Below are 24,754 nucleotides of genomic sequence, written 5' to 3'. Positions count from 1 at the left end.
ATATTAATGCTATTCCATGGGGCCCCTTCAGAGCACTGGCCCCTCTTGGTCAAGACCCTGCAGGATGGGGCTCCATCTTTGCATCCCATCATGCCTGGCGGCAGGCTGAACCCATGACTGGCTGCTGATCCAGGCTTGTTGACTGACTAATCAACCAACCATCCTGTAGAAGGGCAGGGAGCAGAGACGGCCATCTCACCTCCTATCAAGTAGGGATTTTCGATGTAACGCTGAGCTACATAATTCTCCACAGGAATTTCATCTTTCTGGTCTTCAGAACTTCTTGTGTCCTAGTTGTAACAATAATTGTTATTAACATTTTTGGGGGGGAGCATTTCCTGTGTAAGAGGCATTGTGTTAGGCACTTTACTTTGAGTATATGGTCTGATCATTAAATCAACCCTGTCAGGAAAGTACTAATGTTATCACCATTTTACAGATGAGAAACTGAAGCACAGAGCGGGGAGTGACTTGCCCAAGGTCACACAGCTGATGGGTGGTACAGCTGGGAAGTGGTCTCACACAGGCTGGGCCCAGAGCCTGGGCATTTAACATCCAAATCTGTGCTATCCAATAAGGCAGCTACCAGTCACATGTGGCTATATACATTTATATTTAAATTGATTAAAAGGAAATGATATTACATGTGACAGTATGGATGAAACTTGGAGGCATCATGCTAAGTGAAATAAGCCAGACCTAAAAGGACAAATCTTGTCTGATTCCACTTATACGAGGTGAGAGTAGTGAAATTCTTAGAGATAGAAAGTAAGAAGGTGGCTCTCAGGGGTTGGGGGCGGCGGGGCAGAAGGGAATTAGTGTTTAATGGGTACAAGTTTCAGCTGGGGGAAGATGAAAAAGTTCCAGAAATGGAACACAGTTTGCACAAACCTATGAATGAACTTAATGCCATTGAATTGCACACTTAAATAAGGTTAAACTGAAAACTTTTATGTGTATTTTACCATAGTCAAAGAGGAAACAAGTTAAAAGTCCAGCCTTTCAAGTTGCCCTAGCCTCATTTCCATTGTCTGGATATTAACATGTCACTAGTGGTCAGGACATCAGAGAGCACAAGTGTGCACCATTACCCCCCCTGGAGAAAGTCCCATTGATGGTGCTGCTGGAGTACCACCCGGGCCTCCAAGGACATTCCTCTCCCTTCTCTTCCTGCTGATTCTTTGCAGCCAACCCAATTCAGGCCTTTTTACCTCACCATCTACAAAGCCCTTTCCCATCCATTGTCTCCCCATCACTGTAACCTTGTGAAAAAACCGAGGCCCCAGGGCAAATGTCACATGCTTGGTGAGGCCATCTGGGCCCAAGGGCAGAATTGTCTACACCTACCATCACCCCCACCCTGAAGATTTGCTTCTCCATCAAAGCAGCCAGTTCTTCTCTTTCTGGGGTCCTGGGCCACCCCCACCTATACTCACATGGCTGCCAGAGGGGTTGACGGTGTTTCGGGCCGGCTGGGCCTCCAGGCTGGTGAGCTTCTTCCCAGCGGTGCCCTGACAGTTTCATGAGAGGAACAGGGACACACAGTGAGGAGAGGCGATTCATTTATTGCGCCCCTGCTGCGAGCCTGCCGGCACAGTAGATGCGGGTTGTGACCGCCTGCTCCTGTCACCCAGCCTGCACCATTACCATCTTTCAGGTTCAGAGGGGTTCAGCACTTTCCCCAAGACCACAGAGCTGCTGAATGCTGGAGACAGGGTTGGGGCCAGCATTTCTATTATACAGATTCCTGCACCAAGACAGGCTTGGGTTGCAGGGCAGGGAGAGGGCTGCTTCAGGTTTAGTCCAGGAGCCGGAGGAAGAATTAGCCAAGCTCCCCCAGCCAGATGAGTCAGAGGCCCAGGAAAAGAGCATACTGTTCTCTTAGACACACTAACTCATCGTATCTTCAGCAGGTACTATTACTATCCTGATTTATTGGGGGCACCAAGAAGTGAAATAACTTGTCCAAGCTCACACAGCTAGGAAGTGGTAAGGTCAGGATTTGAACCTAGGCAATTTGGCTCCAGAGACCCTGCACCTATGGGCAGGCCTGTGGGCAGAGCTCCTTTGCCAGCCTTCTGAGCATTGAGGGTGAGGAGGAGGGGCCCCTGATCCCTGCAGGGGGGAAAAGGAGGGTGTGGGGAGGAAGGGGGAGAGGCAAGCTCACCTTCTTCCAGTCCATGATGTCCTTCAGCCTCCGGAAGAGGAAGATGCCCTTCCCCTGTGACCGGGCTACCTGAGGTGGGGGGTGAGGGCAGAAAGATTGGCTCTTCGCTCCATGTGGTTCCCTGTGGGCCCCTGGACCTGGGGCCCTTCCCCAGCACTTCTCTGTCTTCAACTCCCTTGTGGGCCTCCCAGCTGTCCCCAAAGATGAGCCCAGCGCAGCCTTGAAGGGGTTGGGACAGAGAAGGTGTTAAGCCTGGCGGGAGGGAGGGAAGGAAGTAGGGAGGAAAGTGAGAGGCTTGGTTCACAAAGGCACACACTTGCATGAATAATACAAAGGAGCAGACAATTAAAAAGCCATTTCTAACAGTCCTGGGAACATATCATCCAATTCTTTTTTTGGAAATCAATTTGCCTTCCTAATTAGATTTTGCTTCAGCTAATACTGAAGTCAGTCTGCCTTTACTGAATCCCAGCATAGATAATTCAAAGCTTCAGAGTCTCAGGGTTGGGAGGATCTTTAATATCATGCAGAGCAGGAGGCACCAAAGACATTGCCCTCTCTGTGACATCCCTCCACAGGTCACCTGCCTGACCTTGCACATTCACAAGGCCAGGGAGCTCACTACCCTCCCCCACCCCTAGATAGCCCATTCCATGGCAGGATAGCTCTATTAAGCAGTCATCCAAAAGGTATGGACTGGGTGTGCTTGGCTTTATGCTATAGCCATAACCTAGACCTCATGGACTTTCACAGCTTAATTTGTGTTGGGCTAAAATCTGTCTGCCTGGTACTGGCCTCAAGGGCCTCCTAGAACAAATCTGACTCCTAGACCCCAGAACAGCCCTTTTTAATTATTTGCAGCCACTGAGCAGGTGACCCAGAGTCATTTTTCTCCAGCATAAATGCACCCGGCCTGCGCAAATTCTCATTTCGCTCTCATCTTCTTGGAGCATGGCCCAGCTGGTTGAAGAGAAGCTCTTTATACAATGTGAGATGGACAGAGCTGTCACTGACATGCCTGTTCCAGAAGATGTCCTCCTAAGGGAAGAATCCTAAAGAGTGGAGAATAAACTTCCTGCATGGTGATTTATCAGGGTGGTTGAGACTGGAAATCATCTAATATCTAGCCTGCTGGACTGTCATTTTCAAAAGCAATCATGATATTCCCAGTCCCATATGTCTTCCACAACCTTATTACCCTCCACCTTCCGTCAAGAGCAGAAATAGCTGTCCCTTCTCCTTGAATCTCTGTGAGCCTATAGGACTGTTTCAGCTATTTTTGTGTACAGCAGAAGCAGTCCTGTGTGAGTTCCAATACTGGGTCATAAAACGCAGCACAGCTTCCACACACTTTCTCTTGGAGGATGGTCACCCTGGGAACCCAGCCACCATGCTGTGAGGAAGCTCAGGGCACATGGAGAGGCCCATGTGAAGGGCAACTGAGTCTTCCAGCCCTCAGCCCTGGCTGAACTCCCGGCCAGCAGCCAGTACCAACTTGCCAGCCGAGCTAGTGAGCCAGCTTGGCAGTAAATTCTCCAGCCCTCGGTAAAGCTGCCTTGATAAATGCTGGAGCAGCCACAAGCCCAGCTTGGAGACTCGTGAGCTACATCAGAGATGACTGTTGTTTCAAGCCTCTGAGTTTTGGAATGAAGCAACGGAAACCGAAATTTAGGGGAACAGTTCCTAACAGTGATAATGTTAGCAGCTAATATTTCTCAGCGATGAACCAGGCACACAGATTTCACACTCGTGTCCTCATTAAAGGGTTTCAAAAAACTTGTATGTAGGCAATATCCCCATTTTGCAGCCAAGGAAACCAAGGAACAGAGAGGCCAATCCTTCTGCTCAAAGTTGCCTAGCTTGTAAGTGACAAATCCAGGCTGGTTAAATCTGTGTTTCACAAGCCTAGGGCTCACTCAGCTCCTGCAAAATGTGAGGGAGTATGCAGAATTCTAGTCAAGGCTATGATTTTCCCTGTGGTCATGTATGGATGTGAGAGTTGGACTGTGAAGAAGGCTGAGCGCCGAAGAATTGATGCTTTTGAACTGTGGTGTTGGAGAAGACTTGAGAGTCACTTGGACTGCGGGGAGATCTAACCAGTCCGTTCTGAAGGAGATCAACCCTGGGATTTCTTTGGAGGGAATGATGCTAAAGCTGAAGCTCCAGTATTTTGGCCACCTCATGCGAAGAGTTGACTCATTGGAAAAGACTGTGATGCTGGGAGGGATTAGGGGCAGGAGGAAAAGGGGACGACAGAGGATGAAATGGCTGGATAGCATCACGGACTCAATGGACGTGAGTCTGGGTGAACTCCGGGAGATGGTGATGGACAGGGAGACCTGGCATGCTGCGATTCATGAGGTCGCAAAGAGTCAGACACGACTGAGCGACTGAACTGAACTGAACTGATGCAGAATTAGGCGATAAACACGGTGTCACTTCTGGGAGCATCAGTGTTACCTGATGAATCGGGAAGAAAATATTTTTATAGTATTTTTATTTAAAGATATGTTATTGATTGGGCTTCCCTTGTGGCTCAGTTGGTAAAAAATCCACCTGCAATGTGGGAGACCTGGGTTCAACCCCTAGGTTGGGAAGATCCCCTGGAGAAGGGAAAGGCTACCCACTCCAGTATTCTGGCCTGGAGAATCCCATGAACTCTACAGTCCATGGGATCACAAAGAGTTAGGCATGACTGAATGACTTTCACTTTCACTTTCATGTTATTGACTGGAAAACAGTACAAGTGGAATACTAAAATGAACCCAGTTTGATTTTGTATCACCTGCAGCTACTCATAGCCCCTTCACCCCCTCCCTCCCCCTGCCATGCCCCTGGGGGCCATTCATCAGGGGTCATATTCAGTGGGTGTTGCAGATGTGGTTGGTGGTCTCCCCAGCAACCATTCTCTTTCCTTGCCAATGGAACCCCATTTGGGTCTCCTCTTCCCTGTGGCCCCGCCCTCTGGGGAGGTTTGAGCTCTCAGAGTGGTTCTACACCCCTGCCGTGTGATTGGTTCCGGTGTGAGCTGGCAGGATGCCAGGGGAAGTCTGCTGCGGTGACTTCTGGGAATTTGTGTCTTCCTCTAAAGGCCACAAAACCAGGGTATTCCCTTACTCCCATGGCAGGTGGAGATGTGAGGGGGTGAGTTAGGGCTGCATCAGCCTTGTTGTGACTGAGAGGAGCAGTCAGCCCACTGAACTGGGAGTAGATGATAACATAGAACAGCCTAATGAACCACCCCTGGATTCGACCTTCCATCATCAAAGGAAATTCCCTGGGGTCTGTAAATTTGAATGAGGAAAAGGTTTCATCTTTATTTTCATTAACCCATGACCAGATTTTCATGTTTCCTTCTGTTATAAATGCAGGCATGAAATCCTAATGGTGTTAGCCAGGCCTGTGACTTGGGTCTCAAAAGAAATCACAGTTATTTTCATATCGCATTACAACCGTCTCCAAATACTGTTTATACTTGTTACAACCCTGAAATTACGGTAACGATTGGGCCTGCTGCTAGACTCTCTTTAATTGTTAATGGACAGCACATAAACTCCTGCAGCATGAGGAATGTGTTAATAGTTTGTGGCTGCCTGGTGAGAAGTGCCCACAGGACTCTGACTGCAATGCTGCGGTGAAGCCCAGCCCTGCTGGCCAGGCCAGCGATGAGGATGCAGGGACACGAAGGCTGGCCCACTCCTGGGACACAGGGGACTTCTGACAACAAATTGGGCTTGAGGCCTCGCTGAGCTCCCCTCAGGCCACCCTTCCTTCACTCTCTCCCTCACTGGGGTCAGACATGGTGGTGTATCAGCACCCCTAGCCTCTCCTGGCTCCCTCCGCCTTGTCCCACAGGCCACACTCTGGCCTGTTGAATCTTGTCTTGGCGTCTATTTCTCAGAGGACCCAGACTAACACAGTTGGTAGCTGTTTTACAACACAGCTGCTTTCTTTTACAGTCACACACACTTTATGCCAGGCTTCTAAAAACCCTGTTCTGTGATGGGGTCCACACATTTCACCAGATGCCGAAGAGACACAAGGCGTGAGAACAGTTCAGAACCCTTGCCTCCTTGTCTGAGCTTCTGTGAGTTGGTGTTTTCTGTTACCTGCCATCCCAAACAACCCAACTCTTCGGAGAGTTCAGTGAAAAAGTGTGAGAAGTGCTGGCTGGGGTAAACCCACAAAAGAAAATGTTAAAACTTGATTTTTACCATCCTGTAGTTTGGACAGAGGCCCCCAAAGCCCAGAATAGCTCAGTGGTCGCCCCAGATGCTCACAGCCCTTAGTGAAGAGTCAGACCACTAAGTCTCTCTGTGGACACACTGACAGACAGGGCCCTGAGTGCTAGCATCTGCCCTCTCAGCCACACAAGGGAGGCTGAAGGAGCAAGCATGGTTCCCATGAGCTGGGTCCTGTTCATTTCCTTGTTAATCCAGAGGGCCTGGGCTGGTGGGAGAGAGAGAACGCCTAGGTGGAAAAAAGTTTGGATTGAGGTGATTTATACACTAGACTGATGGGATGGGAAGACAGATCCCTGTATGTGTGCACTGAGTCATGTCCAATTCTTTGCAACTCCATGAACTGTAGCCCACCAGCCTCCTCTGTCCATGGGATTCTCCAGGTAAGAATACTGGAGTGGGTTGCCATGCCCTCCTCCAGGGGATCTTCCCAACCCAGGGATCGAACCCACATCTCTTGTGTCTCCTGCATTGGCAGGTGGATGTAGTAGGGTGACATGAAGGGGATGACACTGTCTTCTCCCTTTTGACTCAGTTCAACCTTCTCCTTCCAAGCCTGCACTGCCCCCACTGAGGAGGAAGATGAAGGCTCGCAGGCCCCAGGGAACCATGCACAGGAGACACTGGAGGGAAAGGCAGGCTGGTCGCTGCCCCAACTGGCCTGGCCACAGCAACGATGTGAAAAATCTGGTATATGAGTGGATGACAACTGGCTGGGTCACAAAGGCAGGCCTTGTGAGAATAGAGGGATTCAAGGGGCTTTCTCCCTCTAATTTCCAAATTTAGGGCAGTGTCCTATTTTTTAACATTTCTCCACAACAAAGGGATCCAAACAACAGGATCCCAGAACAAATGATCCGGCCCACTGGTTCTCAGACTGTGGCACTCAGACCAGTAGCACCCTTGTAACCCAGTGTGATGGTTAATTTCATGTGTCAACTTGGCTGGGCAATGCTGCCCAGTTGTTCAGTCAAACGTTTGTCTAGATGCTGCTAAGAAGACATTTTTTAGATGTGATTAATATCTACAATCAGTAGACTTTAAGTACAGAATATCATTCTGGATTATGTGGGTGAGCTTCACTCATTCAGATGAGAACTTAAGAGCAAAACCCAAGGGTTCTGGAAAAAGAACAATTTTGCTGCAAGACTGTAACAGAGAAATCCTGCCTGAGCTTTCTGTCACCACAGTTTAGACTTACCAGCCCCCACAATATCGCATGAACTAATTCCTTACACACACACACACACACACACACACACACACACACACCCTAATAGTTCTATTTCCTTGGCAAGTCCTAACTGCCCCATTTGGGAATTTGTTAGGAATGCAGATTCTCAGGCCCCACACCAGGCCTAACTGAATCCAGTAGAGTGGGTGCTTCAATCAACCCTCCAGAGGATCCTCACGTGTGAGAATTACTTCTCTACAGTCTCATTACTCAAAGTGTTGTCTGTGAACCAGCCCCAGTGGCATCACCATAAGTGGTTAACAATGCAGATTCTGAAGTCTTATCCAGACCTGCTGAGAGGGGCTCTGCACTTTAACCATTTCCCCAAGGATTTGTGAGCACATCCAAATTTGGGAAGCATGGACCCAATGCTCCCCAGGGGCAGGAGGAAGAAATGATGTTGCCTGGACCTGTGAAATAGCAATAAAAATGGTCAATCATTGGGCACCTAAGTGCAAAGCACTTTATACAGCTTATACAATTCATGTTTACAACCCATGTAACGTCAATGAATTATTTCATAACCCTGTAAGGCAGGTGTGTCCGTTAGGGCCATTTTACAGATGAGGAAATGGACTGAGAGGGGTTGGGTCACCTGCTCAGGGTCACACAGCTCGTAAGTGGTGGCTCAGAATTAGAACCCAGGCTTCTGACTAGAAGCACCCACTCTCCACGCCCCACACCCTAGACAGGGAGCCTCAGCGATTCAGGAGAGAGGACACACACACACACACATGCACGCACACACAAACATAAGCCAAGATTCCTCCTCTTAATTACAGCTGTCATTGTGTCTGCTGCTAACAAAGGCCGGGGGGCTGGGAAAGGAATCAACTTAATGTGCAGTCGCTTGTTCCCAATTAGCACAAATTACCATGTGTCTGAGAAGATAATACTGGGAACTGGGATCCGCCCCAGTGGGTTGCAGTGTTCCTCTGCTTAACACCCTTCCAAGCCCTTCTCGCTGGCCTTCCCTTCTCCCAGGGAGGGGGATGAGCCTTCCAGCCACATATTAAGAGGCCTGAGTAAATCCTGGCTCAGTTCCCTTTGGGAGCATCCATTGTTTTTTGTCAGTTTCCCCCTCCATTCACGTGTGTGTACCTGTGTCGCTTCAGTCATATCTGGCTCTTTGTGACCCCATGGGCTGTAGCCCTCCAGGCTCCTCTGTCCATGGGATTCTCCAGGCAAGAGTACTGGAGTGAGTTGCCGTGCCCTCCTCCAGGGGACCCTCCCAACCCAGGAATGGAACCTGTGTCTCCTGCACTGGCATGCGGGTTCTTTACCACTAGTGCTGTGTACCTGTGATATTAGCTAAATCTGTATCAGCCAACACTAGCCTGTCCTCAGCCACAAGAAGGACTGCCCCCTCCCTGCCCTACCCCCAGCTCCTTTCCTGGGGCCCAGCATGTTCCCAAATCCAGAAAATATTGAGGGGCTCTGATAATGCCATTCAAGGCTATGGTGGCATCGTTTTGAGAGCCCAGCCCTGGCACGACGAAGGGCTGAAGGGTTGACGGCGCTCTGACGCACTTGCCCTCCTCTCAATCGCTTGATTCCCCCAAGGACTCCCTCCAGATGCAGGGCCTTTGTGCTTGCAGTTCCCTCCTCTTGCACTGCTCCTGCCGCTGCCCTTCTCCAGGCTGACTCCTCTGTCTGCTTCAGTTCAAAGCTCAGTTCTTTTCCTTTAAATTTGTTTCCTTTTGTTTTTGAATACTAATTCTTACAACAACAACTATCATTCAGTGAGGACCTAAGATATGCTGTAGTTTTGTTAACCCATTTAGTCACACAACAACGTTATGCAATCGATAGGTGCTATAGTGATTCTCACTTTCCAGATGGGGAAACCAGGACACGGAGAAGTTAAGTAATCTGCCTGAGGTCACATAGCTAGCAGGTGGCACAGCTAATATTTGAACTAAAGGGTTTGGCCTCAGAGCCCAATCTTTCACTTCTTCAGAGAAGCCTGCTGAAGGGCTGGAGGCTGGCTCCATTCTCCTGATCAACACTTGCCACCGCTGTAACCACACGTGTCCTCTACCTGAGAGCTATCTCCCCACCACCCAGTTCTGTGCCTGGCACATGGCAGGTGCTCAAAGAGCATGTGTGGGATGCCTGAATAAACAGGTCTCAGGCTCCTCATCTTTAAAACAGGGCAGATAATACCTCCTCCAAAGGGCCATTATGAGAACCCCCAGACAACGCAAGCAAAGCCCTTCTCATGGCCTGGCCGTTGTTTTCATTCAAATCAGAATGCGATTTCTCTGGGTTCCCTGCCTTGGGGTCCTAAGGCTCACCTGTTTATCTAGTGAACATTTGTTGAGCATCTAGTATACATTCACTGTGTACCAGCAGTCACAGGTGCTGAGTCCACAGACTGCAGAGAGGAGATGTAGTCAGCCCTCAGCACTCAGATGGTGCATCTAAGGCTGAATTCCCAGGCAGAGTCCTGTCCAGACTTGTGCCAATGAAGGAGCCCTGCTCGAGTGCCTAGGATGCCCCGACCCCCAGGCCTCAGCACTGGGCACTCACAGGCTTCATGATCCAGGTGATGCCTGGGTTTTTGCGAAACTCCTCCACAAACAGGTGATACTCGCAGGGCATCTCAAAGGTTTTGGGGAAGAAGTCGCACTTGGCTGCCTCCAGCTTTCCTGCCTCACGCTCCAGTTGTTTCCGGAACCGCTTCAGGTTCTTCACCATGTAGTTCTTGCGGGTGAGCTGGGCAGCAAGATTGGCAAGCAGGTCACTGGCGCTCGTGCTCACTGCCTTGTCCACCTCCCAACCCCAGCATCCCACCAACTGCGGCCCTCAGCAGACCCATTCTCTGCAAGGCAAGGAGAACAACAAGAGCGACTTTGACTGAGAGTCTGCCAGTCTATAATGATCCTGACTAAGCAGTCAGGGAAACTGAGGCTCAGAAAGGCTGGATAGCTCAGAGCTATCCAGATAACAGGCAGCACAAGCAGGGTTTGACCTGCGCCTGATTCCAAAGTTCTTGTTCTAACTGCTAAGCTAAACTAACCTTTTCAAATCTCCCACCTTTGTTCCCCCACTCCCGCCCGTCCTATCTTTGTGGTCTTGTTCCTCCCATTTCTTCCTTCCCATCTCTAGACTCCAAACAGCTCAACTTGCCTCATCCTGAAATCACACAATCCCTCAAGCATCCTGCTTGCTCCTCCTTTGCACCAGAGGCCAGCTAGCCCATGACCCCAAGCCCCTCCCCAAGGCAGTCTGTTCCTCATGTCTGAGATCCCTGCTGCCTCACGCTAGCTCATCATGGATCACATTCCCCACACCTGGCATGTAGCCCCAATTCCCTTATACTTCTCCATGCTCGTCCCTGTGTCCCCAGCCAGCCGCTGCTCACTGCCATGCCCAGCCTCCAAGCCCACTCGGCTCACCTCGTAGTGGTTCCGGAAGTGACTGATCCGCACGTGCTCGCCCATGTAGGTATGGTCAAAGTTCTCCCGAAGCCAGCTGACATCACACCAGTAGAAATCCCACTCCCCTTCGCTGGAGGCGGGGGTGGGACAGAAGTTAGGACTGAGGACCTCAGCACTGCAGGGGGTCTGGGGCGGGATCTGGGGCCCGGGGAGGCGCAGCTGAGGAGTGAGCAGCTGTGTGCCCTTCGGGAGTCTCAAGGAGGTGGCTTTGGGCCGCCGCTGCCCACCGTGTACTTGGTGAGGCCTGTGAAAACTACAGGCCTGTGAGAGTGAAAAGTACAGAAATGTTCCTACAAAAATCCAGGCTGCTGGCTTCCTTTGAACAATCAGCAGATTTCAGATCTGGCCATACTGAGCCCAGATGCCTCTCTCCCCCAGCACTCATCACCATAGAGAGGGCACACCCTCTCCAGATCACAGTCCCCACTATGCTACATGGTCCACGACAACCTGCCAACCTCACCTGCTCGTGTTAACTGCTGGGGTCCTAGAAGCATCCACATAGCCACCTCTGAATCCACATTACCAAGCAGTGGAATTAGATCACATTTATAAGCCCTTCCCAGCTCAAAAAGCTTTCCTCTCACTGACTCCTCAAAGCAGCCCCCAGAGTGCTGTGATTATGCCCGGAGCCCTAAGATGGGGACAGCCTTGCTCACTGAGGAAACGGCAGCCTCAGGATTCACACCCAAGCCTGCCTGCCTCCAAATTCTGACCCATTCCTCACCACCATGCCAGAGAAGGGGACAGGAAACTAGACGGAGATACCGAATTTACGTAGCAGAGCGGGGTACACAGAGGAGATGCCTGAAAAACGCATGAGTGACAAGAAATAAAACACCACGGTCACTTTCAACTTTTTTAGTGAAAAATTAGATATAACCAGAGGCCCATGTATATCCCTGCTTGATTGTACCTCTTATTCTCTTGTCTCAAAGGAAGCCATTAGCCTGAACTTGGAATCATAGCTATGAGTGTCTTTATAGTTTTACTATGGATATATGTGTGTATTCATACATGGCACGTGGCATTGTTGGCACATGCCATGTATGAATACACAAATATATACACAGTAAATGTATATGTACATATTAGGTTCTGTTATTATGTCCATTTTAAAGATGAAGAAACTGAGGCACAGAGAGGTTAAGAAACTAAGCTATTAAGTGGCAGAGCAGGATTGGAACTCAGGGCATCACGCTCCAGAGTCCAAACTCTGGATAGAACCACTCTTGTGTATTTCCTTTGACAACGTGCTTCCCTTTGTTTCTTACCAATCTTTTGTTTTGGGTGAATGAATCGTGGATGAATGAATAAATAATGCATTATTCATTCATTCATCTAACAGACAAGTGTTGAGGTTGTCTTGGTGTCCGAGACGATGTTGGGTGCAAGGATATAGGGGGAACAAAAACACCTGGCCAGGTGGTGCATACAGTCCTGTGGGGAAGATAAATAAACAAGGAGACAAACACACAACTCTATGAGACATTTCACGAGTAATCCAGTTGGAGGCCATGAGGCAGGGCAGTTGAGGAGCCTATGTTAGGTGGAGGCCACCCTGTGGAGCTGATATGTCAACTTATATCTGAAGAGTAAGGAGGGACAGCCAGATCAAGGGCAGTGGGGAGAGGGTTCCAGGATACAGAAGAGCAGGAACTGAGGTCCTGATGTTGGAAAAGGCTCATTCAAGGATATGAAGAAAAGCCAGAGTGGAGGGACAGAGGTCAGGGATGACACTATAAGTGGAATAGGGCCTAACAAGCAGGGCCTTGTATACCTTGGTGTGGATTTTAGATCCTTTTCTAATCCTAAAAGTTTGTTCATTTGTATACCATCTTCATGTTTATCATAGTCAAGTTGTTCTTCCATTCCCTGGGAAGTCATTAAACTGCTCAACAAGGCCAACAGGGACTGGGGTTCCTTCTACCTCCCCATTCTACCATCCTCAGCATGTCTTCATGCCCATCATCTCAGGGTCACAGGATGGTTGCTTCTGTTCCCGGCATCCTGGCCACTTTCTCTGTGGGAAGCAAGGGAAGGGACAGCTCTGGCCACATTTGTTCCAAACTCTGACCTAACAGGCTTGTGGTCTGAACTGGGGCCTCATTCTGTCCGGAAATACCAGACTCCAGCTTAGGTCCTAAGGACAAGGCCTCACATTCACTGAGCCATGTCTGGTGTAAACACCCTGGCCTCTGGCCCTTGATTTGAGGACTCTTGAGGCTATCTGGGATCAGCCAGGAAACAACCTGTTTCATGGGTTCACACAGCATCAGCACCAGACAAACCCTCAGACCTTGTTCCACTTGACCATGGAACAAGGCTGAGGAGGAACAGGGGGCAGCCTGAGGCACATGGAAGGTCAGGACAGTGCCTTTTCCTATACACTTCCCTTGCCTCATTCTCCACTACATCCAGTCCTTCAGGATCCAGGGAAGGAAAGTTCATTCCAAGATAAGTGTGTTACATGAGAGAACCAAGAAGGAAAATCCACAGCTGGAAAATCCCTGTAGCTGCCATCATCACCGCCATCACTATCATCACCACCATCACCACCATCACCATCATCACCACCATCATCCCCACCATCACCACCATCACCATTATCACCATTATCCCCACCATTACCACCATCACTATCATCACCATCACCACCACCATCACCACCATCACTATCATGACACCATCATCACCACCATCATCACCACTGTAATATTCACCGAAAGCACCAAAGAGAGGACTCTGCCATCTTGGATTACCCACACCACAGCTTGCCATCAACAGCCAATTTCTAAATTTTTTGTGGGGTGATTTAGTCAAAATCTGTCTCCCCTACTAGACTCCAGCACCAGGAAGTAGGAACCATGCTGCTACTGCTGCTGCTGCTAAGTCGCTTCAGTAGTGTCCAACTCTGTGCGACCCCACAGACGGCAGCCCATCAGGCTCCCCCGTCCCTGGGATTCTCCAGGCAAGAACACTGGAATGGATTGCCATTTCCTTCTCCAATGCATGAAAGTGAAAAGTGAAAGTGAAGTCGCTCAGTCATGTCCGACTCTTAGCAACCCCATGGACTATAGCCCACCAGGCTCCTCTGTCCATGGGATTTTCCAGGCAAGAGTACTGGAGTGGGGTGCCATTGCCTTCTCCAAGTAGGAACCATAGATTCACCTATTCACTCATTTGTTTCTTCATTTACCGAGAGGCTGCTAGAACAGGAAGGATGAGCTTGGGATTCTACAGACAGTTAGACTAGATGTAAACCTTAGTTAAAGCCCTTACAAGATGAATGACCTCATGTTTTTTTTCTTAACTCTTTTTGTCCAATTTTTCTCCTCAAGAAAATGGGGATAATAATAGCACCTACTGGAAGATTTGCTGGGATTATTCAAAGAGGTTGTGCATGTTAAGTGCTGAAGAGTGTCCAGCAGGCTTAGCTACTGTTATACAACAAATATTTATTGAGGACCCTGGCAAGGCAGCTGATTGCCCTCAGCCCTCATAGGTATTCTCTCCTTTTCCTACAGTCATAGGATTCTCAACATTTACCTGGGAAAATGTAAGCTTGCACCTTCCAGATTCCCTTGCAGCTAGTTGTGGCCACATGACTAAGTTCTGGCCAGTGAAATGTGAGAGGCTTCTGAGTTGCATCCTTCAAGAGTAGGACATGATTTTCTTGTCTCCTTCTTACCTCCTGCTGATTGGAATGTGCAGGAGCCTCACCTCAGACCATGGGGCTGAAGGCCTCATTCAAAGAATAGCAGAGTGGAAAGATGGAAGCAGATGGGTCCCACATTTCCATACCATCTCTGAACCTCCGACATCTGGACTTCAGTGGGAGGGGTAAATAAATTATAGTCAGTCAAAGCCTCTTTTACTTTGTGTGTCTCCTATATGCATCCAAACCTTAACCCTCACTAACATTAGCACCTACTAGGTGCCAGGGGTTGTATGCTTATTCATCTCAGTATCCAGAGGGCTCCATATAGAAGAAGAAATGTAGGTTTAGGGGTCAAAACACTTGTTCAGGGTCACAGAATTAGTAAGAGGCCAGGACCTGCTATCACGGGAGAATTCTCCTTGTGGGTCTGTGATGGACGCATAGAGATCAATAGGACACTGGCTGTGGAACAGTCAAATTGCACTGGGCTTGAACCCCACACTGGCACTTATTTTCTGTGTGACCTTAATCAACTAGCTTAATATCTCTGAACATAATCACCTCTTTCTGGATGGTTATGAGGCTTAAATAAGACAGAGATGGCATCAGTAATGCCCTTGACACACTGCGAATGCTAAATAAATATTGGCCTCTGTCATAGCCAAATTGGAACAAATCCCAGAGGCCACCCAGGGGAACTGGGAGAAAAACAAAGGGAGATAAGGACCTGAGAGACAAAGGGAAGGAGAGATGAGGCTGGTGGAGGAGGGGCGGAATCTTACTCCTTTACTTCCACCCATCCTGGCCTGTGGCGAAGGACGTCCATGAGAGTATTCATAAGAGTGGTCTTGAACCGGATTGAGGCTCTCTGCTCTCTGCAAGAAAAGGCAACAGAACATTTGCTCAGAATCAACTATTTCCCTAGGATGGGCCAGGGATAGGAAAAAAGGAAAAGGAAGAACTGTTAGTTCCATACCTAGAAATGCCAAAACAGAATTACCAAATTCCAGAATTTAGCATCATAGCATGAAACACTTTAAAAAATCAAATTGAGAATTACAGAATCTTTGAATCATTGAAAAACAATAGCAGTCACTTGCTTCAGTGCTTTCTATGGTTTGGCGGCTTTACACACGCCACTGCTAATTCTTATATTGAATGATGTGTGCTGTGTGCATGCTCAGTCGCTCAGTCATGTCCTACTCTTTGAGACCCATTGACTGTAGTCCGCCAGGCTCCTCTGTCCATGGAATTCTCCAGGCAAGAATACTGGAGTGGGTGGCCATTTCCTTCTCCAAAGGATCTTCCCAGCTCAGGGACTAAACCAGGCCTCCTATGTCTTTTGCATTGGCAGGCGAGTTCTTTGCCACAGTGGCACCTGGGAAGCATATTAAGTGATAAGTATTTGCAAATCCCCCTTTCTGTTACTCATCTGAGAAAATGGAATGGGTATACTTTTCCCTCTTTCTCCTACCAGGAAAACTACAACCCCAGCACATTAGATATAAATCAAACATAAGATGACACTGAAAGGGGCACAGAAGGCAGACTGACTGGCTGAGGATCTCAGGACCCAGAGAATTGCATGTGGTAAACTCCCCAGGCTATCTTTTTGCCTCATAGGTCCCCGACGTGGAGAGGAAGAAGCTGGCAAGTCTGAAACACCAATGGGCACAGACAAAAAAGCTCCAATAAAAGCCCCTCTCTCCAACCAGGAAAGGAAGACTTAGACAATAACTTCTGTACTCTGGCCAACTCTGTGGCTTAGCAAAGGCTGAATGGGGAATCTAGACTTCCCACCAGGTTGTAACAAGGCATCCAACATCCCCCAAGACACCTGGGTAGGTTGGTGTCAGAGGTCAAAGATGGAGCCGGGACTTTCATCACTAGCAGGTGGTAGTAAGATGCCCACACCTGCTGTGACAGTGGAGACCATGTGCCTGGACTTCCGTCCCCACCTGGCAGTAAGGAGGCACCCCGCTCCCTTGGGCTGACTGTCAACAGAGGCCTGGTAAAGAATCAGGACTTTCACTACCACCCGGGGGTAATGAGGCTGCACTTCCTGCGGTGTTCGAGTAGGTCAGGTGGGGAGCAGGAACAAGGTGCTCCCAGCCAGGGTGAAATCAGCAGAGGCCTAGTGGAGCCAGAACTCCCACTCCACCCAGCAGTAAGAAGGAGCCCCCTCTACCCTCAAATGTCAGTGGAGGCCAAGTGGGGAAACTAGACCACCCTATATGACAATAATGAGGTGGTACCATACCCCCTTCCCTGGCCAGAGCAGGGTCAGAAAATGTCACCTAAGACAGGTTTAAACAAGATCCAGAGTTCTACAGCATAATACCCCAAATGTTCAAGATTCAATTGGAAGTCACTTGTCACACCAAGAATCAGGAAAATCTCAATGCGGCTAATACCCATGCCAAAGTGGCAGATGTGTTAGAATTATGTGACAAATTTTCTAAAGCAACCATCATAAAAATGTTTCAGTGAGTGACTAAGGACACATTTGAAGAACATATGAGGAACCCAGGAAAAAAATAAAAGATGTGTACTTTCACTAATCTTATTCAACATAGCTCCAGAAGTTCTAGACAGTTCAAGAAGGCAAGAAAAGTGATGTAGATCAGGAAGGAAGAAAGAAAATTGTCCCTTTTTGCAGATGACTATGTAAAACTTCCCAAGGAATCTAAGAAACAATTCATGAACTAATAGGTGAGATCAGTGAGATCACAGGATATAAAATGAATATTCAAAAATCAGTTATATTTCTATATATTATCAATGAACACATGAACACTGAAATTAAAAATATAATTCACAAGTTCTTTTTAAAAAGGCATATTTAGGTGCAAATCTAACAAAACATATGTAGAACTTATGTACTGAAAACTACAAAAGCAAAAATTCAAAGATCTAAATAAACAGAGAACTGTGCAATGTACATGGATTGGAAGACTCAGTAGAGGTGTCAATTCTTCCCAAATTGGTGTGCAGATTTAATATGATTCCTGGGATCAAAATTCTAGCGAGATTTTTTTGCAGGATAATTCTAAAATATATGTGGAAAGGCAAAGATATTAGAAGGGCTTCCCTGGTGGTTCAATGGTAAGGAATTCGCCTGCCAATGCAGGAGACACAAGAGATGCAGGTTTGATCCCTAGGTCAGGAAGACCCTTGGAGAAAGAAATGGCAACCCACTCCAGTATTCCTGTCTGAAAAATTCCATGGACAGAGGGACCTGGCAGGCTACAGTCCGTGGGGTTGCAGAGAGTCAGACATGACTAAGCAACTGAGCACACACAAACACACAAAGATATTAGAACTAGAATATCTAAAACAAATTTGAAAAGAAGAATAAAGTGGGGTTGTTTCAGTTCAGTTCAGTCGCTCAGTCGTGTCCAACTCTTTGCGACCCCATGGACTGCAGCACGCCAGGCCTCCCTGTCCATCACCAAGTCCTGGAGCTTGCTCAAACTCATGTCCATCAAGTTGGTTATGCCTTCCAACCATCTCATCCTCTGTCGTCCCCTTCTCCTCATGCTTTCAATCTTTCCAGAATCAGGGTCTTTTCCAGTGAGTCAGTTCTTCTCATCAGGTGGCCAAAGTATTGGAGCTTCAGCTCCAGCATCAGTCCTTCCAGTGAATATTCAGGACTGATTTCCTTTAGGATGGACTGGTTTGATCTCCTTGTAGTCCAAGGGACTCTCAAGAGTCTTCACCAACATCATAGTTCAAAAGCATCAATTCTTTGGCACTCAGCTTTCTTTATAGTCCAACTCTCTCATCCATACATGATTACTGGAAAAACCACAGCCTTGACTAGATGGACCTTTGTCAGCGAAGTAATGTCTCTGCTTTTTAATATGCTGTCTAGGTTGGTCATAGCTTTTCTTCTAAGGAGCAAGCATCTTTTAATTTCATGGCTGCAGTCATCACCTACCGTGGTGATTTTGGAACCCAAGAAAATAAAGTCTGTCACTCTTTCCATTGTTTCCCCATCTATTTGCCATGAAGTGATGGGACCAGATGCCATGATCTTAGTTTTTTGAATGTTGAACTTTAAGTCAGCTTTTTCACTCTGCTCTTTCACTTTCATCAAGAGGTTTTTTAGCTCTAATTCACTTTCCCCCATAAGGGTGGTGTCATCTGAGTATCTGAGGTTATTGATATTTCTCCCAGCAATCTTGATTCCAGCTTGTGCTTCATCCAGCCCAGCATTTCGCATGATGTATTCTGCATAGAAATTAAACAAGCAGGGTGATAATACACAGCCTTGATGAACTCCTTTCCCAATTTGGAACCAGTCTGTTGTTCCACGTCTGGTTCTAACTGTTGCTTCCTGACCTGCGTACAAGTTTCTCAGGAGGCAGGTCAGGTGGTCTGGTACTCCCATCTCTTTCAGAATTTCTCATAGTTTGTTGTGATCCACACAGTCAAAGACTCTGGCGTAGTCAATAAAGCAGAAGTAGATGTTTTTCTGGAACTCTCTTGCTTTTTCTATGATCCAACGGATGTTGGCAATTTGATCGTTGGTTCCTCTGCCTTTTCTAAATCCAGCTTGAACATCTGGAAGTTCTCACTGCACATACTATTGAAGCCCCACTTGGAGAATTTTGAGCATTGTTTTGCTAGCGTGTGAAATGAGTACAATTGTGTGGTAGTTAGAACATTCTTTGGCATTGCCTTTCTTTGGGACAGGAATGAAAACTGACATTTTCTAGTCCTGTGGCCACTGCTGAGATTTCCAAATTTGCTGGTATATTGAGTGCAGCACTCTAACAACATCATATTTTTAGGATTTGAAATAGCTCAGCTGGAATTCCATCACCTCCTCTAGCTTTGTTTGTAGTGATGAAAGGCAACCATTTTGCCTTTTTGCAATTCTTTTTCTTGGTCACGGTCTTGATCACTGCCTCCTGAACAATGTCACAAACCTCCATCCATAGTTCTTCAGGCACTCTATCAAATCTAATCCCTTGAATCTATTTGTCACTTCCATTGTATAATCATAAGGGATTTGATTTAGGTCATACCTGAATGATCTACTGGTTTCCCTACTTTCTTCAATTTAAGTCTGAATTTTGCAATAAGGAGTTCATAATCTGAGCGACAGTCAGCGCCTGGTCTTGTTTTTGCTGACTGTATAGAGCTTCTCCATCTTCGGCTGCAAAGAATATAATCAATCTGTGGGGTAAATCATTATGTAGCTACAATAATCACAGAAATGTGATTCATTTCTGTGGTATTCACAGAATACTGTGTGATATTCACAGAAAAAGAGATACAGAGACCTAGAGAAGCGAAAAAAGAACAAGGAAATAGACCCACACAAATATGCCCAAACAAATTTTGACAAATGAAAAAATCAGTTTGATGGAGGAAGAATAGCCTTTTCTATAAATGGTGCTGGAGCAATTTGATATGCATATGCAAAATATGAACCTAGACTTAAACCTCATACTTTATTGTGTGAACTAATTTTAAAAGTTAATTTTATTTAATTAATTAATTTTTGGCTGTGCTGGGTCTTTGTTGCTGTGTGCAGGCTACTCTTCATTATGGAGTACAGGTTTCTCCTTGCAGAGGCTTCTTTTGTTGTAGAGCTTTGACTTAGTTGCTCCTTGACATACAGGATATTTCTAGACCAGGGATCGAACCTGTGTCCTCTGCATTGGCAGGCAAATTCTTAGCCACTGGATCACCAGAGAAGTCCCTTAGACCTCAGAGTTTATATAAAACTTAAGTGTAGCCCCCCTAGGCTCCTCTGTCCATGGGATTTCCCAGGCAAAAATACAGAAGTGGGTTGCCATTTCCTTCTCCAAAGGATTTTCCTGACCCAGAGATAGCACTTGCATCTCCTGCATTGCAGATGGATTGTCTACTGCTGAGCCACCAGGGAAGCCCAAATTAATAGCACAGGAAACTTAAATGACCAACAAGGCATGCTAAAATATACTCAACCTTATCAATAACCAAGAAATGCAAATTATGATAAAAGGACTTCTGCTTTTAGTTAGGATATAAAAGGATGTGAAAGAGTTTCAATACTATAGTAACAATGAGAAAACAATGCATAGGATAAATGTCCCTGTTCGTGGTGGAGAGCAACAGGCAAAGGAAAACTTGACAAACGAATTCCAGAGAGAAACAAGGCCTTCATGGAGGAGCAGAGAAGATGCAGCATTTTCCAGGTCTGGGTCTGGGTTGGACAAGTGAGGGAGCAATGGCAGCGGTGGAAGATAGACTTTGCGATGCCAGGAGAAATTAGCTGAGTTTAGACATGTGGGCTTCCCTGGTAGCTCAGCTGGTAAAGAATCTGCCGGCAATGCAGGAGACCCCAGTTCGATCCCTGGGTTGAGTAAATCCCCTGGAGAAGAGATAGGCTACCCACCCCAGTATTCTTGGGTTTCCCTGGTGGCTCAGACAGTAAAGAATCCACATGCAATGCAGGAGACCTGGGTTCTATCCCTGGGTCAGGAAGATCCCCTGGAGGAGGGTATGGCAACGCACTCCAGTATTCTTACCTCGAGAATCCCCGTGGACAGAGGAGACTGGCAGGCTACAGTCCATGGGGGTCGCGTAGAGTCAGCCTGAGTGACTAAGCACAGCACAGCACAGACAACACGTAGGGTGGATAAAAATCTGGAAGAGTCCTTTCCAAAACCAGATGAAATAAAACTGGATTCTGGCAAATTTGCTTAAGAAAGGAGCACTAACTATAGAAAACAGTAAAGCTGAGAGAAAACCCAGACTTCTGCACATGGTGCTTGCATTCCAGCAGCCCTGCCAGAGTTGAATCCCAAAGTGAACAAAAACAATCAATCCAACAAACAAACAAACAACTGCAGTCCAATCTCCTCCCAGGTCAGATACTGCTGCTGCTGCTTCTAAGTCGCTTCAGTCGTGTCTGACTCTGTGCAACCCCATAGATGGCAGCCCACCAGGCTTCCCTGTCCCTGGGATTCTCTAGGCAAGAATACTGGAGTGGGTTGCCATTTCCTTTTCCAATGCATGAAAGTGAAAAGTCAAAGTGAAGTCGCTCAGTCGTGTCCGACTCTTTGCGACCCCATGGACTGCAGCCTACCAGGCTCATCCATTCATGGGATTTTCCAGGCAAAAGTACTGGAGTGGGGTGCCATTGCCTTCTCCAATATCAGATACTAACAAGCTCAAAATGGCAGGCTCGAGATGAAGTCAGTGTATTAAAGCTTTGATCCAACCCATGCTCCCAGCGCATATAACAAGTTATGTTTACACTGTAGTCTGTTAAGTGTGCAATAGCATTGTGTCTCTTTAAAAATGGACATAACTTAATTTAAAAACATTTTATTGCTGGGACTTCCCTGGTGGTCCAGTGGTTAAGAATCTGCCTACCAGTGCAGGGGACACGATTTCAACCCCTGGTCTCAGAAGATCCCACATGCCTTGGAGCAACTAAGCCCTTGATTCACAACTACTGAGGCCCACGTGCCTAGAGCCTGTGCTCAGCAGCAAGAGAAGGCTGAGCACCACCACGAAGAGTGGTCCCCACTGGCCACAACTAGAGAAAGCCCATGTGCAGCAACAAAGACCTAGCACAACAAACAATAAAATGGATAAATATGTAAATTTAAAAATTTAAAAATACTTAATTAAAAAAAAATGCTGTCCTTTGAGTCTTCAGTGTGGTGTAGTAGTAACATCAAAGATCACTGATCATAGATTCTCATAATAAATATAATAATAATGAAAACTTTGAAATGTTGAAAATTACAAAAGTGTGACAGACACAAAGGCAGAAAATTCTGCTGGAAAACGGCACAAATAGACTTGGACAATGCAGGGTTGCCACAAACCTTCAATTTGTGAAAAAAAAAACCAACACATAGTATCTGTAAAGTGCAACAAACCAAAGTATAATAAAAGGATGTATGCTTGCACACAAACACATGTACACAAATATATGAGGGTGTGGAAGTGGGTGTACGTAATTTTTTTGGTCTTCACTATTTTTTATACACAATGTGCAGAATGGAATATAAAATATATAAGACATGCAACAATAAAGCAGAAAAATGTAATGCATAATCAAGAGGAAAAACAGCCAATTGAGATAAACTCATAAATGACCCAATTATTGGAGTTATAAGATTAAGACTTTACACAGATACTATAAATATGTTAAAGAATTTATATGAAAAGATGGATATAATAAGTAAATATATGAGTTACTGCAGAAAAGATATTGAAAGTCTAAAAAGGAACCAAGATGGAAAAATCTAAAACTGAAAATTACAGTTATCTGAAATTAAAAATTCACAGGATAAATTTAATAGGCGATTGGACATTATCAAAGAAAGGACAGTAATGTTAGTCAAAGGGTACAAATTTCCAGTTATAAGAGAAATGAGTTCTGAGGATCTAGTGTATAGCATGGTAACTATACTGTATGATATGATTGAAAGTTGTTAAGAGTGGATCTTAAGTGTTCTCACCATAACAACAACAACAAAATGGTAATTATGTGAGGTGAAGGATGTGTTGACTAACCTTATTGTGGTAAACATTTTACAATATATATGTGTATCAAATCATCACATTATACACTTTAAATTTACACAATACTATATGCCAATTACATCTCAGTAAAGCTAGAAAACAATTGAAAGATAGTAAATTTGAAGACAGGACAATAGAAATTATTCAATCTGAATTAGAGAAAGAAAAAATTTAGAAAAAGAGATCTCAGGGCCTTACAGGACAATATTAAACAATATAACATACATGAAATCCATGGCAACATGCATCACCAACGGAGTTGGTGATAGACAGGGAAGCCTGGCATGCTGCAGCCCATGGGTCAGAAAGAGTCAGACACGACTGAGTGACTGAACTGAATAAAACAGATGGATGGGTTCTGTTATCAGAAGTGCTCTTTGTTTTGTTGAGGTGGGAGCAGACGTGTAAATTTGGGGCCAGGATCTGGAACGTAGTGGAATCGCTCTGTGTGCAAGAGTGAAAGGTTTAAAATTGGTGGAAAGGAGTCAGTACATATAGACAGAAAGCAAAGGTGGGTGCTGCATGAGAGAAAGGTCAGAGACCATGCATGTCCTCCCCAGTAACGGTGTAGTCAGGAAGGACTTTAGAAAAAATAGAAACATCTAAATGAAATAAGAAAATTCTAAAAGAACTGCCATGGTGTGTGCAATGTAACTACCTCCTTAACTCCCCACAAAAATCTTCAGTAAAGTCTGCATTGCTCACTTTTGCTTTGTGCATGTGGATTCTGTTTAAGAAATCCAAAAAGGTGCTGAGTTCTGCACCCAGGTTACTGTTGCAGAGTGGTGCAGAAGTTTAGAATGGATTTGTCATTTGAGTTATCAAGTCCACTTCACATGGCTGTTGAATGACGCAGATACAACATGGTCTGTGGAGTCCAACAAGCTCTGTCACTAACAGATCCTTCAGTCTTGACCAAGTAACAGCTTCTCTGAGTTTGTCTCCCCATCTGTAAAATGGACAGAACAGTAGTATCTACTGCAAAGAATTGTGGTCAGGATTCATTGAGATAAGCAAGTGAAGCAACACGCCCAGGGCCTGGCAAGTGCTTGCTAACTGTTTATTATCATTATCCTTATCATCATCAAAGTAAAGAAGGGGGAAGGGAGAGACGGACAAAGGGAAGGAAGGAAGGAAGGCAGCAATTAGTTCTGGGTTTATTGGACTGGGTGGGACCACTCACCGTTCTTTTCCTTTTGGCAATCCATGGCCCTTGTAATTTTGATTCTGCAATGAGAAAATGAAAGTGATATAATTTTATGCATTTGCATTCTGTTTTTCCAGCTCAACTTCCTGCAGATATTAAAATGTTCAAACTATCAGACTCAGCACTGCACAGATGCTATGACAAGAAGGTTTAGCCTGCCAAAGTTCTCACTGGTTAGCATGTACTCAGAAACTTGGTCCTTGGAATGAACCCCCAAGGATCCAAGGGTCCACGTCACCCTAGGCTTACTCCAGATATGACCG

At 46.4% G+C, this 24,754-nt stretch overlaps 1 protein-coding gene across 2 annotated transcripts in view; it reads right to left on the bottom strand.

Moving 5' to 3' along the window:
* TTLL9 (tubulin tyrosine ligase like 9) overlaps nucleotides 1-24,754 on the bottom strand; it is a 67,929-nt gene that overhangs the window by 19,606 nt on the left and 23,569 nt on the right. For both annotated transcript variants that reach the window (XM_069548288.1, XM_069548287.1), the window contains 7 exons: nucleotides 24,468-24,511; nucleotides 15,529-15,621; nucleotides 11,044-11,155; nucleotides 10,175-10,360; nucleotides 2,168-2,236; nucleotides 1,437-1,511; nucleotides 200-290 (listed from right to left, as the gene is read on the bottom strand). In XM_069548288.1, the coding sequence (XP_069404389.1) occupies nucleotides 200-290; nucleotides 1,437-1,511; nucleotides 2,168-2,236; nucleotides 10,175-10,360; nucleotides 11,044-11,155; nucleotides 15,529-15,584 (589 nt within the window). In that variant the 5' untranslated portion in view covers nucleotides 15,585-15,621; nucleotides 24,468-24,511. The remainder of the gene's footprint in view (nucleotides 1-199; nucleotides 291-1,436; nucleotides 1,512-2,167; nucleotides 2,237-10,174; nucleotides 10,361-11,043; nucleotides 11,156-15,528; nucleotides 15,622-24,467; nucleotides 24,512-24,754) is intronic.

Source organism: Ovis canadensis, chromosome 13 (assembly GCF_042477335.2).
Source record: "Ovis canadensis isolate MfBH-ARS-UI-01 breed Bighorn chromosome 13, ARS-UI_OviCan_v2, whole genome shotgun sequence".
Taxonomy (NCBI): Eukaryota; Metazoa; Chordata; class Mammalia; order Artiodactyla; family Bovidae; genus Ovis; species Ovis canadensis.
The sequence above is the reverse complement of the archived record's forward strand: the minus strand, read 5'-3'. Positions and strand labels throughout refer to the sequence as shown.